The 17,384-nt window shown below is 42.7% G+C and overlaps 1 protein-coding gene across 1 annotated transcript in view; it reads right to left on the minus strand.

The window, feature by feature from the left end:
- Window positions 1–17,384, minus strand: part of LOC126439376 (transmembrane protein 132E) — a 242,407-nt gene that overhangs the window by 53,161 nt on the left and 171,862 nt on the right. Inside the window, exons 9-10 of the mRNA XM_050090568.1 lie at window positions 15,165–15,300; window positions 6,874–7,056 (exon numbers count right to left, since the gene is read on the minus strand). Of these exons, the coding sequence (XP_049946525.1) occupies window positions 6,874–7,056; window positions 15,165–15,300 (319 nt within the window). The remainder of the gene's footprint in view (window positions 1–6,873; window positions 7,057–15,164; window positions 15,301–17,384) is intronic.

A 17,384-nucleotide genomic window follows, 5' to 3' on the forward strand; every position in this document is an offset into this window, starting at 1 on the left:
ACTCTAGTCAAACGATGTCGTTATCCTGAAGGAAGTCATTCACAATATTTGCACGACACGAGCGCGAGTTGTCGTCCATAAAGACGAATGCCTCGCCAATATTCTGCCGATATTGTTGCACTATTGGTCGGAGGATGGCATTCACGTATCGTACAGCCGTTATGGTGCCTTCCAAGACTTCCAGCGGCGTACATCGGCCCCACATAATGCCATCTCAAAACAGCAGGGAACCTCCACCTTGCTCCACTCGCTCAATAGTGTATCGAACGCATTCAGCCTGACCGAGTTGCCTCCAAACACGTCTCCGACGATTGGTTGAAGGCATATGCGACACTCATCGGTGAAGAGAACGTGATGCCAATCCTGAGCGGTCCATTCGGCATGTTGTTGGGCCCATCTGTACCGCGCTGCATGCTGTCGTGGTTGCAAAGGTGGACCTCGCCATGGACGTCGAGAGTGAAGTTGCTCATCATGCAGCCTATTACGCACAGTTTGAGTATTAAAACGACGTCCTATGGCCGCAAGAAAAGCATTATTCAATATTGTCAGGGTTCCTCCGAGCCATAATCCGTAGGTAGCGGTCATCCACTGCAGTAGTAGCCCTTGGGCAGCCTGAGTGTGGCATATCATCGACATTTCCTGTCTCTCTGTATCTCCTCCATCTGCGAACGACATCGCTTTGGTTCACGCCGATGTTTAGAGCCCTTCCTGGCACAAAGTAACAATGCGGACGCGATTGAAACGCGGTATTGACCGTCTAGGCACGGTTGAACGACAGACAACACGAGCCACGTTACCTCCTTCCTCGTGCAATGACTGGAACTGATCGGCTGTCGGACCCGCTGTGTCCTGTAGGCGCTTCTCATGCAGGATTGTTTACACCTTTGGGCGGGTTTGGTGACATTTCTGTGAACAGTCGAAGGGACTGTGTCTATGATACAATATTCACCGTCAACGTCTATCTTCAGGAGTTCTGGAAACTGAGGTGATGCAAAACTTTTTTTAATGTGTGTATATAGTGTGAGCTACCGAAGTGTGCAGAAAATGTGCAAAAGAATCAAAATAGTACGTAACATTCTTCACGCAAATCGATATTTATGGAGCTTTCGCTGCTCCTGTGTAGCTCACAAACGACAAGCACATTGGTTGCAAAATGTAGTACATGTTTCAAAGTGAACAAGCGAGAGAGGGTCGTACGTAGTAGCTTCGGGATCAGCTATGGTGGCCGACGGAGCGACTGGGGATTTGTCGTCCAACGAATGTGGCACACTTTTCCTTAACCATTTACCGCATATTGCCAACACGAATCGGGAAGCCTTGCAAGAGGCTGCTCGTTCCCACATCCTCGCTCGGTTCCTGTTGCACTGACAGGTAGTTACCGAAGGTCATTTTTACCAACGAAAACATTAACGATAAACAGGACATAAAATCTCGACTGAGGCCTGTGATCATTTTTATGTTAATAATTGGCAACCAGTGCTGTCCAATCGCAATAAACATCTCATGACGTTATTGTACAGCATTGGTTGCCAATTGGAAACATTAACGTTAATTTTGGATTAATACACTGCCCAAACAAAAACAAATGTCTACAGTTTCTGCCGAAGATCCTACCGAATGCATCAGTAATTCACCTCGTTTAAAAATGGTTCAAATGGCTCTGAGCACTATAGACTTAACAGCTGAGGTCATTAGTCCCCTAGAACGTAGAAGTATTTAAACCTAACCAACCTAAGGACATCACACACATCCATGCGCGAGGCAGGATTCGAACCTGCGACCGTAGCGGTCACGCGGTTCCAGACTGAAGCGCCTAGAACCGCTCGGCCACCAAGGCCAAGGCCAACTCACCCCGTTTAGTAACATGACAAAAGTCATGGGTTATTTCCTGATATCGTGTCGGACCTCCCTTTTTCTGGCGTAGTGCAGAAACTCGACGAGTCGTGGACTCAAGTCTTTGGAATTCTACTACAGAAATATTGTGCCATACTGCCTGTATAGCTGTCTATAATTGCGAAAGTGTTGCCAGTGCAGGATTTTGTACACGAACTGACGTCCCAATTATGTACCATAAATGTGGAATTCATGTCGGGCGATATGAGTGGCCAAACTAGTCGCTCGGATCGTCTAGAATCTACTTCAAACCAATCGAGAACAATTGTAGACCGGTGACATGGCACACTGTCATCCATATAAACTTCACCATTGTTTGGGAACATGAAGTCCATGAATGGCTGCAAATGGTCTCCACGTAGCCAAAAATAACTATTTCCAGCCAATGATCGGTTCAGCTGTATCAGAGGACTCAGTCCATTCCGTGTGAATACATCCCACACAATTGTGGAGCCACCACCAGCTTACACAACGCCTTGTTAACAAGTTGGAACTGTGGCTTCGTAGGACCTGCGCCACTCAAATCTACCGTCAGCTCTTACCAACTGAAATTGGGACTCATCCGACCAGACCACGGTTTTCCAGTCGTCTAGGCTCCAACCGATATGGTCACGAGCGAAGGACAGGCACTGCAGGCGATGTCATGCTAGTTGTAAAGACATTCGCGTCGGTCGTCGGCTGTCATAGCCATTTAACGCAAAGTTTCGCCGCACTTTCCTAACGGATAGTTCGTCGTACATCTTACATTGATTTCTACGGTTTTCTCGCGAAGTGTTGCTTTTTTGTTGACACTTCGTCGCTGTTCTCGATCGTTAAGTTAAGGCCGTCGGCCACTGCGTTGTCAGTGGTGAGAAGCAGTTCCTGAAGTATGGTATTCTCGTCACACTGTTGACCCCGTAGATCTCAGAATATTGAATTCCCTAACGATTTCCGAAATGTAACGTCCCTTGCGTCTAGCTCCAGCTACCATTCCGCGTTCAAAGTCTGTTAATTCCCGTCGTACAACCATAATCACGTCGGACATTTTCCACGTGAACCAATTGCGTATAAATGACAGTTTCGCCAATGCAATGTCATTTTACACTTTTTGTAGGCGGTACTATTGCCATCTGTATAGGTGCATACAGTTATTCCGTGACTTTTGTCAACTCATTGTATAACACAGAGACAGTAAGAAAACGGTATCGTGAACTTCAGCAGACTGCAATGTGTGTCTGAGGGACAAGTTCATGATACGAACTTGTGTAAAGAAACTGTGCTACAGAGCGTCTAAGTTATAGGGACCAGTGGCTTCAGACGGGAAATGTACACAGACAAAATGTTGTCGTGAACGGCGCCTGAGGTTCTGAATGCTGTGGTAACTTGTTCTTGTTGTCTGTCTGTGTACAGACTCGGGTGTGGATTATTTACAGGCGTTAGTTCCTATAATTTCGACTGTCTGTGGCGTCGTTGGATGACGTTTCTTGACCTTGGGTGCTATTCTGAATTTACTCCTAAAAATACCATCTACAGTCCTAATTAATTGGTTGGTATCGATCTGTAGAACATTGCATATAGAAGAAATGAAAGGTTGAAGAACTAAGAGCAAAGTAAATACCTCTACTTAACTATTTTCTAATGGTGACAGGAAGGACATCCGGCCACACTTTAAATTAACCAAGATAAAACCGTTAATAATAATACCATCCCTGGGCCGACGCAGGGCAAAATCACAGCACAATAAGGATGAACTGCTCTCTAAGAATGTCATTTCCTTTTTGAAAATACAAACTTTTATTTACCTACTAAGTTACTGTTTCAACCCTGAGTGTTGTCATTCGTTTCGTGGTGCTGGTCGGACATGACACGTCTTTCCGCCATAACGCAGGGTATCAAGTTCTGTGCCATATGAATGGCTCTGAAAACTGTATGCGAAGTGAATCCCTGTGTTTGTGTAGTATGAATAAAACGACAGGATGACCGAGTTGCTAGTACATACTCTGCTCTTCTCACAAAGGTGGTCTCCATACAACGAACAAGTTGCCATCAAAAGTTATACAGATCCTCTCGTTAGAATACATATATAGACCTCTCGTTAGGATACACCTTGAAAAAGTTTTGGTTTTAAACCAGAATATTAACGCTATGTACGGTGACCACCAGTTACACACTACCATGTCGCCTCCGGTTTTTTGCTGAAACACAGTTAAAAATATTCTTACGGGATACTAGCCAGCTACCTGTGAATAGAACACCATTGCCTTGGATCTTGTCCTCCCATGGAACCAGCCCGTTCGGAAACTGGGACGTCTGTATGTGTTTTTACTTAGCGTTAACAACTTACATTTGCAAACGACTCTTTCAGCTATCAATTATAAGTTGCTGTGGATGTCATTCTCCTCTGGAACCGACTCGGTTCAAATCCTGCGTCATAATTTTGTGTTCCTTAATTTACAGAACAAAATTATCTTTGTGTTTCACAGTCTTATGATTGTTCTGATGTGTAAATTGCAATTAAACGTGACACTTTTGACACTACCGTAGGCTGTATGGTCTTGCAGCCCAAAACATAAAGGAAGAATCTTTTTTTTTTTTTAAAAAAAAGGACCATTTGCTGTTCTGTTACAAAAGTGAGTTGCGCATAACAAATGCTATGATAAGTAACATTCGAAACTCGGTAAAGGCAGAAGTGAATGAGTAATCCGCTGTTACACGTGATCTAGGCGACTTCCACTGACAAGTTAAAAGTATTTCATTTTACTTGGTCCTTACCGAACTTACGTAAATACATTCCCAAACCACCAACAAATTTGGTATCTTGATTATGGTTGATAGTTTAGTTCTCTAACATTGCATTTGTCAAAAAAGAGGCATTCTTCTGAAATAAATTTCTTTTATTTCTGTCTGTGATTTCGAAAAAGGTGTTTGGTCCTTAAACTGTCGACACACGGACTGTGCTTTCGAACGTTGAGCACGCCAAGTTTCTGACGTGATAACGTGGAATAAGCACTTTGGAGAGTCTTTCTGAACGTGCAGATATTCTGAACGTGCGTTTGAACGGAGACCAGTGAGAGGGAAGAATGCCCCCTGTGTTACACGCGCACCATCTCTGTTACGTACAGAGTCGCGAGACACCGTATTGGCTTTCAACTGAAGGCCACATCTCTATACATGCTATTTCTAAGCACGAGGAAATTTCGGATCTCTCGAAAGGCCGTCATTAATTGTAAGCCTGTTGTAATAAAATGATGCGAAACGTCATATTGATGGTTAAAGGATTATTGTAACTTGCGAATTATGAATGTATGAAAGTAAGGCGACGGATTAGTGAGGATCCATCAAAAACGCATTCTTCTTGGTACCATTTGTCATAATTAAATGTTGGTTAACAACCCATCTAGCTTAAAACTTTCAGGAGATGGTAAGATGGAAAATATTGTGGTAAATCATACACAGTCGGTGTAGTGTAATGTAACACATGAGATGTTACTTGTTCGCCTCCCACTGGTACAATATTTGTCTTTTTTCCTAACCTTCGCGGTTTGTAATCGGTTCTGATACTTTCTTATAGTTTAATAGAAGAATACTCTATAATATCCGATGTTATGTACATTTAATTGCACTCATGTTGAGGAACGAGTTTGTTCGGTGGGTTTTTTCTACAAGACAACTTGCAATAATCTGAGTAACATATTTTGCACTTAGTTGTCTGAAATTTTGTATGTATTTCACATGTTGTAAAGATTATATATATTCGATGTTATGTACATTTAATTGCACTCATGCTGAGGAACGAGTTTGTTCGGTGCGTTTTTTCTACAAGACAACTTGCAATACTCTGAGTAACGTATTTTGCACTTAGTTGTCTGAAATTTTGTATGTATTTCACGTGTTGTAAAGATTCTGCTCCTGAAGACGAACAGTAATCAAGTAAGAATGACCTTGGGGTTTTACTGAAAGTGAGAGTGATGAATTAATTTTTATTTTATTTGAAGAACGCCTATAAATTTGTATCGCAAAATTTGTAATGAAATTTTTATAAGCCGGTGCCCTTATTGACTGGACATAGTATTTACCTTTATGCCTTATACGATGTTCACTTATATTGAAATTATTTTTTATGTATACTACAGACGTCCGCCGCTAGCGGTCTCGCGGTAGCGTTCTCGCTTTCCGAGGACGGGGTCCAGGGTTCGATTCCCGACGGGATCAGTAATTTTCACCTGCCCCGAGATCACTGGGTGATGTTGCGTCGTCTTCATCATTATCATCATCATCATCATCATTCATCCCCATTACGGTCAGAGGAAAGCAATGGCAAACCACCTCCATTAGGACCTTGCCTAGTAAGGCGGTGCGACTCTCCCGGATCGTTCCCCTAAGCTCTGTCAAGAAGCATGGGACTTTATTTCCATTTCCATACTACAGACACAATAAGATGACTAGCATAGGGACAAGGGAGGAAACGTGCGTTCTAACAGAGGTAATGTAGGAATTTCACGCCCATTCAGTTCGTAAAGAGTGTGATTTGCGAGCCAGTTACAGCTGACAGCTGCCGTTGAAGAGCGCTACGGTGGCGTTGTGGCACACGTACCGTATGCACAAGTCGCGCCGTTTCTGAGCACTGAACAGCACGCTGAACTCGATACACTTAACGTCCGAAAGCACGTTCCGTCTGGCGACTGCTTTAGAGAACCGATTTCGCTCAGCGATGGCCATTTTCAGGTCTGTTTCAAAACAAGTCCTAATACGATGATGGCATAGTAGGAAATGTTTGAAAACAGATTGGAAGATTGTCATTGCTTGCCGAAACCCGCAGACGTAAGCAGGCTAAATTTATTCTGTATTTTCTGGGTTAGTGTTTTATTCGCGATCACGTCGCGGCATCTAAGACGTTCTTGTGATCTGATTGAATTGAAGCGGCCTAAAGTGGGCTCCAGATCAGAGACGAGACTGAGTGGTGTGTGCCTGCTGAGAAAGAGCAGCCCATGGCGTACGTACCTGTACCTCGGAGCGCCCGACGCCGCGGCCCTGCAGGATGCGTCCGCTGAGGCTGGCGATGCGCGGGTCGGAGACGCGCAGCAGCGCCTCCACCAGGTCGGTGACTCGCAGCCAGGTGCGCCGGTTCACGAAGTAGCTCACGCGCCCCGAGTCCTGGTCCGAGGCGCTGAAGCGCGCGTACACCTGCAAGAAACGAGGCGGACTCGCCGTAGCTCAGTCCAGCGTCTCCCTTCACCGGCAGTTGCACTCACCATCCAGCTTTAAACAGTCCTACAGCTGACGTACTAACAAGAGCAATGTAGAGGGAGTTTAAGACACAACGGAATTAATGACATTCTATCCAGTGGGCGATGGTTTATATCAAATGGGGCAAGTTGAAAATTTATGGCAGGCCAGGATTCGAACCCGGGTCTCCCGCTTACTAAGCTGTTGGGCTGACCACTGTACCATCCGGACCCAGTGGTCACCACGCCTGCACTGCACTGAAGGGATCATTGGCCGTCATCACATCAACTGCATATACAGGGTGGTCCATTGATCGTGACCGGGCCAAATATCTCACGAAATAAGCGTCAAACGAAAAAACTACAAAGAACGAACCTTGTCTAGCTTGAAGGGGGAAACCAGATGGCTCTATGGTTGGTCCGCTAGATGGCGCTACCATAGTTCAAACGGATATCAACTGCGTTTTTCTAAATAGGAACCCCCAATTTTATTACATATTCGTGTAGTACGTAAGGAAATATGAACGTTTTAATTGGACCACTCTTTTCGCTTTGTGATAGATGGCGCTGTAATAGTCACAAACGCATAAGTACGTGGTATCACCTAACATTCCGCCAGTGCGGACGGTATTTGCTTCGTGATACATTACCCGCGTTAAAATGGACCGTTTACCAATTGCAGAAAAGGTCGATATCGTGTTGATGTATGGCTATTGTGATCAAAATGTCCAACGGGCGTGTGCTATGTATGCTGCTCGGTGTCCTGGACGACATCATCCAAGTGTCCGGACCGTTCGCCGGATAGCGGGCCAATCATAGCGCCATCTGGTTTCCCCTTTCAATCTAGACGAGTTTAGTTCTTTGTAGTTTTTTCGTTTGAATCTTATTTCTTGAGATATTTGGCCCGGTCACTATCAATGGACCACCCTGTATAACTGAGCGAGTTCCAGTAGCAGCTCTGCCTGTTTCGTGAATTAATAGTAAACAAGTTGTCACATGGAGAGTTGACAGATGGAGACCATTTTGAGTTATTAATCACGGCCCTATTTGAATTATTGTGTCCTTCGTCTGGCCTCATAATATGCTTATCCAATACTTCAAGGGGGACGTACAGTGTAGTGTAGAGTAAAATGAAATTCGATTTACGACGCTTCGTTTCTTCACGAAAATGTACTGAGAGATGGTGTTACCGAATCAACTGACAGTTCGAAAGGGAAAAGGGCAATCTAAGCTTACATTCCTGTGGTAGCATCCATAGCCATACTGTTTTCGTTGGAAATGAAAAAAGAAGACAAATGCAATAGAAACTTCTTTAACAAGCACGTTTTTCATCAACCCAAAACATATTATAATCAGAGTATACTTTCAGCTGCATAAAACGGCATGTCTGCGTACGGCTGCGATGAACAACAGCTGTAAGGAACCGAAAAATAAGGAAAACAACTTTTCCATGAACCATGGACCTTGTCGTTGGTGGGGAGGCTTGCGTGCCTCAGCGATACAGATGGCCGCACCGTAGGTGCAACGACAACGGAGGGGTATCTGTTGAGAGGCCAGACAAACGTGTGGTTCCTGAAGAGGGGCAGCAGCCTTTTCAGTAGTTGCAGGGGCAATAGTCTGGATGACTGACTGATCTGGCCTTGTAACACTAACCAAAACAGCTTTGCTGTGCTGGTACTGCGAACGGCTGAAAGTAAGGGGAAGCTACAGCCGTAATTTTTCCCGAGGGCATGCAGCTTTACTGTATGGTTAAATGATGATGGCGTCCTCTTGGGTAAAATATTCCGGAGGTAAAATAGTCCCCCATTCAGATCTATGGGCGGGGACTACTCAGGAGGACGTCATTATCAGGAGAAAGAATACTGGCGTTCTACGGAAGGGATAGGTTAAAGTTAGATATAGTGGGAATTAGTGAACTTCGGTGGCAGGAGGAACAAAACTTTTGGTCACGTGAATACAGGGTTATAAATACAAAATCAAATAGGGGTAATGCAGGAGTAGGTTTAATAATGAACAAAAAAATAAGAGTGCGGGTAAGCTACTACAAACAGCATAGTGGACGCATAATTGTGGCCAAGATAGACACGAAGCCCACGACTACTACAGTAGTAGAAGTTTATATGCCAACTATATGATGAAATAAAAGAAATTATTCAGATAGTGAAGCGAGACGAAAATTTAATAGCCATGGGTGACTGGAATTCGGTAGTAGGAAAAGGGAGAGAAGGAAACGTAGTAGATGAGTATGGATTGGGGGTAAGAAATTAAAGAGGAAGCCGCCTAGTAGAGTTTTGCACAGAGCATAACTTAATCATAGCTAACACTTGGTTCAAGAATCATGAAAGAAGGTTATGTACATGGAAGAATCCTGGATATACTAGAAGGTATCAGATAGATTATGTAATGGTAAGAAAGAGATTTAGGAACCAGGTTTTAAATTGTAAGATATTTCCAGGGGCAGATGTGGACTGTAGATTAAAACTGAAGAAACTGCAAAAAAGTGGGATTTTAAGGAGGTGGGACCTGGATAAACAGAAAAAACCAGAGGTTGTAGAGAGTTTCAGGGAGAGCATAAGGGAATGGGGGAAAGATGTACAGTAGAAGAAGAATGGGTAGCTCTGAGGGATGAAGTAGTGAAGGCAGCAGAGGATCAAGTGGGTAAAAAGACGGGGGCTAGTAGAAATCCTTGGGTAACATAAGAAATATTGAATTTAATTGATGGAAGGAGAAAATATAAAAATTCGGTAAATGAAGCAGGCAAAAAGGAATACAAACGTCTCAAAAATGAGATCGACATGAAGTATAAAATTGCTAAGCAGGGATGGCTAGAGGACAAACGTAAGGATGTAGAGGCTTATTTCACTAGTGGTAAGATAGGTACTGCCTACAGGAAAATTAAAGAGACCTTTGGAGAAAAGAGAACGACTTGTATGAATATCAAGAGCTCAAATGGAAACCCAGTTCTAAGCAAAGAAGGGAAAGCAGAAAGGTGGAAGGAGTATATAGAAGGTCTATACAAGGGTGATGTACTTGAGGACAATCTTATGGAAATGGAAGACGATGTAGATGAAGATGAAATGGGAGATACGATACTGCTGAAGAGTTTGACAGACCTGAGTCGAAACAAGGCCCCGGGAGTGGACAACATTCCTTTAGAACCACTGACGGCCTTGGGAGAACCAGTCCTGGAAAAACTCTACCATCTGGTGAGCAAGATGTATGAGACAGGTGAAATACCCTCAGACTTCAAGAAGAATATAATAATTCCAATCCCAAAGAAAGCATGTGTTGACAGAAGCGAAAATTACCGAACTATCACTTTAATAAGTCACAGCTGCAAAATACTAACACGAATTCTTTACAGACGAATGGAAAAATTGCTACAAGCCGACCTCGGGGAAGATCAGTTTGGATTCCGTAGAAATATTGGAACACGTGAGGCAATACTGACCTTACGACTTATCTTAGAGGAAAGATTAAGGAAAGGCAAACCTACGTTTCTAGCATTTGTAGACTTAGAGAAAGCTTTTGACAATGTTGACTGGAATACTCTCTTTCAAATTCTAAAGGTGGCAGGGGTAAAATCCAGGGAGCGAAAGGCTATTTACAATTTGTACAAAAACCAGATGGCAGTTATAAGAGTCGAGGGGCATGAAAGGGAAGCAGTGGTTGGGAAGGGAGTGAGACAGGGTTGTAGTCTCTCCCCGATGTTATTCAATCGGTATACTGAGCAAGCAGTAAAGGAAACGAAAGAAAAATTCGGAATAGGTATTAAAATCCATGAAGAAGAAATAAAAACTTGGAGGTTCGCCGATGACATCATAATTCTGTCAGAGACAGCAAAAGACTTGGAAGAGCAGCAGAACGGAATGGACAGTGTCTTGAAAGGAGGATATAAGATGAACATCAACAAAAGCAAAACGAGGATAATGGTATGTAGTCGAATTTAGTCGGGTGATGCTGAGGGAATTAGATTAGGAAATGAGACACTTAATATAGTAAAGGAGTTTTGCTGTTTGGGGAGCAAAATAACTGATGATAGTCGAAGTAGAGAAGATATAAAACGTAGACCGGCAATGGCAAGGAAAGCGTTTCTGAAGAAGAGAAATTTGTTAACATCGAGTATAGATTTAAGTGTCAGGAAGTCGTTTCTGAAAGTATTTGTATGGAGTGTAGCCATGTATGGAAGTGAAACATGAGCAATAAATAGTTTGGACAAGAAGAGAATAGAAGCTTTCGAAATGTGATGCTACAGAAGAATGCTGAAGATTAGATGGATAGATCACATAACTAATGAGGAGGTATTGAATAGAATTGGGGAGAAGAGGAGTTTGTGGCACAACTTGACTAGAAGAAGTGATCGGTTGGTAGGACATGTTCTGAGGCATCAAGGGATCACCAATTTAGCATTGGAGGGCAGCGTGAAGGGCAAAAGTCTTGAGGGAAACCGAGAGATGAATACACTAAGCAGATTCAAAAGGATATAGGTTGCAGTAAGTACTGGGAGATGAAAAAGCTTGCACAAAATAGGGTAGCATGGAGAGCTGCATCAAACCTGTCTCAGGACTGAAGACCACAACAAACAACAACTTCTCCCTTATAATTGTATGTTAACGCGCTCAGAAGAAACTAACCAATTTAATGTAGGACTGAAAAAGCCACACGCTCACTCCATTTCAGTCCGCTTCCGACGGTGGTGCAGTCTCAGTTTGTAAGAAATAATTTGTCGAAGAGTTCACGTTGCTCGAATTGGATAGCCAAAGACAGCCATCACAAACAAGGTGATTAAAGAAATACGCTTGATCTGCACTAAATGACATAACGTGTCTTGGTTGGTACTAATACAGGAAAAGGGAAAAATAAAAGAAAAAACTGAAAGACACGTACAGCGCTTTTATTGTTTGCGGTGCTGCATAAGAACCACCACTGAAGCATCCATCAAAAACTGTCATACAGAAACGACCATTTGCTGTGTAGCTTGTAAACCAACAAAGCGGTACAAATAACTCTAAACATGCTGTCGGCTTGGAATTACGCTTGTTTACGACCACCACGACACTGCATTAGACCTCTTCAAATGACGTTCTGCACTGATTGCCCGATGCGGATTGTGAACATGCTGAATATTCAGTATTCTCCATTAAAACGATTTATGCGGCATCTGCAGCGGTTAGACACACTGACCGGCGGCCCTCATTGATGTTAATTTGGAATTAATTCTGTTGCACTACCAACTGAACTGTGGTTTGTGTAAAACGGTACAAATGTTGCAATCAAACCCACCACTGAGAGGAAACTAGACGCAAATACATTTCAGCACGATTTTTTTCCTTTCTTTTAGTGCTTTAGCAAATACAGATTCTCGTGACTTCAAGTTCACATCAACCAAACGCAGTTATTTAAAAGTACATTATTTCTGGTACATCTATGAACCGAAAATAAAGGATATCGACTTCTAAAACGATTATTGTGTGTCAAACATCGGGAAATAAATCTATTATTACATGTACTCATGTCTAAATGTTTTTATGTGTGTTTGTGTTCTAATTAATCTCACAAACATACATACATACACACAAACAGTCTTATACTCAGAATAAAACAACGTTAACCATAAGATTACCGTTCGTAAATTTTGTACATTAAGTTCACCTTGGTTGCGGATGACAATCTGTGGGAAAAAAAGGAAGAAACAGTAACGTCAAATACAGAACACCACAAAAACCGCAGCATGTAACAAGGTACACATGAGAAAGCTAGTCCGTTTTCCAGATTCGTTAATCCTTTCTTAAAAACTCAAATTTCCTTAGGTACAAATTCTAAAGATCAGTGTTTCTGTTATTTAATAGAAATTAAATTAAGAACTCAATGATGATGCTGCAATTTCAACGAAACAAGTATGGATAAAAATAATAAAAATTGCGTTTGTTGCAGGTGGATCCCACCCAAAAAACGAACTATTGCTAGTAATTTAAAGAAACGGTAGGTTACTTCTGTATTTTTCAATAACTAATTCTCGCAAAACGTAGCCTACGTGACAGTCTCCGAAGTATCAATATTGAACATAATTTTTGGTTTCTCTGCGTTGTTCCGTTACTTAAGACAGTTAAACCCCATTCTGTAACAGCCAAATTTAAATACCAATTAAGTTATACAAGACAGTTAAAATATTTTCTCCTTCTTAGCAAATGCTGGGACCGTTCCTTAGGTAGTATCGTTGTTGATTTATATATTTTTCCCTGTTCATTAAGTTACAAACAACAACTTCTCCCAAATGGAAATTTACACTTGATTAGAGTTTCGTTGCGAACGAGACACTCCACGTGAACGTTATGCTTTTAACCTCGCATTTTCTCAGGGTCAAACAAGTCAATTGAATATCGCGTATCTACACTAGAGTTTGGAAAATGTGAAATTCGAAGACCGAGAAATGGGACCACAATGAAATTTATTCCACCGCTTAGGGACATGACACTACACAAATGATTGGCATTACCGTACCGTACATGTACTATAACTGATGAAATTCAGTAGAGAGTAGCGCCAACACGTGCTGCAATCACAGCCGCTACACGTCACGCACGGAATCAATGAATACGCTGCTATGCTTTACCACGTGGTTTGTAGACAGGGCCACGAAGCATTAACTGTGGCTGCAGGAGCACCTGAACGAACGAGGTGCCGGCCGACCATATCCCAAGACATGTTCGATGGATGACATATCAGGCGAAGGGGCATGTCAGCAAGCTGTGGCACCCATCATTCTTCGGAGAAGGCTTACCATTCCTCGCCCACTCGCGGCCATGTGTTGTCTTGCTGAAATATGGCATCCAGGAGCGGCAGTATCTGGGGCTGTAAGACCTCCCTGATGTAGCGGTAGCTGTTCAGGTTGTCTAAAGACGCAAAAGGCGAGTTCGAGTGCCGTAGCCAATTTGGCCCCAAACTATCATACTCGGCCTTTGTCTCCTACGCCGCCCGATTGCGTTCACCACGGTGCCAGCGCACGCGTATACGGCCATCACTGTAGGGCAAGTTGAAGCTGGACTCGCCCAAAAACTACATTTTGCCACTCAGTATGCTTTCGGCGTTCACGTGCAGGCTGCAGAGTTGGTGGGTTCTAATAAATGGAAATTGGTGTAATGCCAATCGTGCCACCAGTCCAGCCCGTACAAAACAGCATCGATCCGTTGACGCAGACATTTCCACACCTACTGAAGTGTTCCAGCGTCGCGCCAACATTGTGGGCGAAGTTGTTCTGTCCGAAACGGCCAAGCACACAAATGGCGGTTATGTCGCGCGGTGGTAACATTGTGTCGTTCAGTACGCTGTCGGCACTGTGTACAACCTTCTTCTCTCCACTGGTTCCACATACGCCTCACCGTTGAAGCAGCGTGCCCTGTACGAGCCACGCCGGCCAGCGTGGCCCGAGCGGTTCTAGGCGCTTCAGTCTGGAACCGCGCGAACGCTACGGTCGCAGGTTCGAATCCTGCCTATGGCATGGATGTGTGTGATGTCCTTAGGTCAGCTAGGTTTAAGTGATTCTAAGTTCTAGGGGACTGATGACCTCAGATGTTAAGTCCCATATTGCTCGGAGCTATTTGATTTTATACGAGCCACAATGCCACGAAACAACAGATCCGCCACCCAGAGACCAATCATTCTGCCCCGTTGGGACGCACCCACACGCCGATATTCCACTTTGCGATGTCGGCGAGATATAGTGGCTCTTGGTTACAAGTTCCCACTTCGTATAACGGCTCCGCACCGAATGAGCAATTGCGTAATACTGACATGTCCCCTCATACAAAAGATGGCGATGTTGGGCCTATGTGCACGCCATCTCTGCCACTTAAATAACTTATTATAGTCCCGCTGTTCTACATGTCTTCTTATCGCGACGTGTATTTTAGACCATTGCTCCTAAATGTTTCTCGTTTTACAATCACTAGCGAATCTTTGAATTTATTGTAATAAAAACCTAAATGAACTGCTTTCTATTTTTAGCTGATCCGTTACTGACATTATGACCGAGGACCTGTAAGACAACCAGTGGCGGCGCCTGCTCACCTCGACGGGACTCTGCTGGAAGCGCAGTCGGCAGCTGGGCTTCTGGTCGTGCTCCATCATGTCCTGGAAGCTGGGGTCCTTGCCCCACCGCGGCACGTCGGCGGCCTCGCGTTTCTTCAGCTTGTTGCCACCTCTACTGTAACACAAAACACGGACATTTGTGAAAAGCACGAAATGAAATACAATAACACACGAAGAATTCCGATACTTTATATTCTGTAACTCTAGAATGCACTCAGGCTGAAAAAACTGTAACAACTATGAATACGAAACTATTCGTCTCGTCATGCTCTTGTTTGGCTGTTGATACCTGATGCCCAGTGTCCGGTGGACATAGCTGCTGATGCTGTTAACTCGCGTTACACAAACTGGATACTGACAGTTATTCTGAAGCATGCAAATTGGAGCTTTAACGTTTCCATGTGTGGTTGATAATGAGATACAGGCGATTGCAGTCTCTAGATGTTACTGTAACTTTTCTGTCTCTATAAAATTATACTGCAACAAGTTATACCATCTATCTAGCATGTTGTTACAAAAGTAAAGTTTTTTGTCACTGTATTACACAAGAAAAAAATGCAAAGTTTAATACAGGAACAAGCCGTTTAGCAATTATGTTTAAAATGTTACTCGAATTTTATCAATTTTTCTTGATTTGTACTATGTATACCACTCTCATGACTCTCATGCGGGAAGCAAATTAAAGAAGAGTCTTTGAGACTAGCGTAGTGGCGATATTGACCTGTTCAAAACCAAATGAAACCAGTTAGGAAGAAATGTTTTACATTTCTTACTGAAATGTTGTTGGAGTTTTGGTCAATAAATATCAGAACATAGCCTCTAAGAGGGCGTTGAAAAGAGATTGACTCACATGAAGAGTATGATATATTCATCTGTTTCGTTTTCCACTTATCGACTCTTCGCTGAAATTCAACTGAAATTACGTATTCCTACGTAAGTGCTGGATTTTGTACACTGTTTCGCTATACTGCGAAAATGTTTTGATATTTGGTCCCGCAGTGTCTATATTTTACGTCGTGTTCTGAATTTCGCAGACTGATCACATAATAGGCCGTTTTGTTTGTGTCTAATGTAGTCTAAAAAAGTGCTGAAGGATGTCTTGCGAAACAATAGTCTTAAAAGTAGCGATTTGTGTGGATGTTTGAATGGCTGGAAATAAAGTTTGAGCTCTGGATAATTCTTTTATTCCATAAGATTATAATCACTTTACTGCACGAGAGTGCTTGGGATACATAACTAAAACTTACTTGGGATACATAACTAAAACTTACCTTACTCGAAAGTTACCACTAGTAATGGTGCACCGAAATTTACACACGGGTTTTCTTTAAAATACTATACAAACTGAGGCTAGCAAGGTATTGTGTTCAACGTTGTGAATCGACTCGATGAAGACTTTTTTAATTTTTCACTCAGTTTTATATTGTTAGGAAGCTAAATACGTTATCTTGCAGACATCTTCATGTTAATATGTTGAGATATTTTGCTTCTTCTTTTTATCGTGGATCGAATGAACAGCCTGAGGCATTAGGAATTTTTGCACAAAAAAATGGACATGTTTCATTAAGATTATTCTTTAACAATATTAAAAATTATTAAGTAAGTCGTACTAATATTATACGGCAAATCTTTTTTATGTCAGTCCTGGTTGTTTAGCGGAAAAGTGCCTCCCAGGAAACCAAAAGATCGCAGGATCGAATCCAAGCCAGAAAAGTTGGTCCACGGAAATTTTCCGTCTACGTGTAATTCAGCCTTCATCTCTACGTTGTGAGTAGTCACCAGGAACGACACATTGTTCGGTTTCCACGTAAAAATTAAGTTCCCCTTTCCCCCTTGGATATGTTTACGCCAATAGTCCATGTTGAGTCCAATTGAAAGAGTTGAACTAGGCACTGAGCCACACGAAATTATTATTATTATCATTTTAAAACATGCTGATGATAGACGAGATGGAACAATTCTCACTGGAAAAGGTACAGGCAATGCTGTGATGATGTTACAAACTTTCAGGGACGATGGAGAATGGTAAATGTATCATTTTGAGCCTGTCTAGTAAACGTGAGGTCTAAAATACATATCTTAAGAGATATGAGTAACTTTTCAGCTGAAGAGAGATGTTTCAAGTAGCAAAGATGAAGAAGTGCTCATAGCTCTTAAAGTATGTATTTTAAAGCCCATGTTTACAAGGCAATTTCAAAT

This window comes from Schistocerca serialis, chromosome 1 (genome assembly GCF_023864345.2).
Source record: "Schistocerca serialis cubense isolate TAMUIC-IGC-003099 chromosome 1, iqSchSeri2.2, whole genome shotgun sequence".
Lineage (NCBI taxonomy): Eukaryota > Metazoa > Arthropoda > Insecta > Orthoptera > Acrididae > Schistocerca > Schistocerca serialis.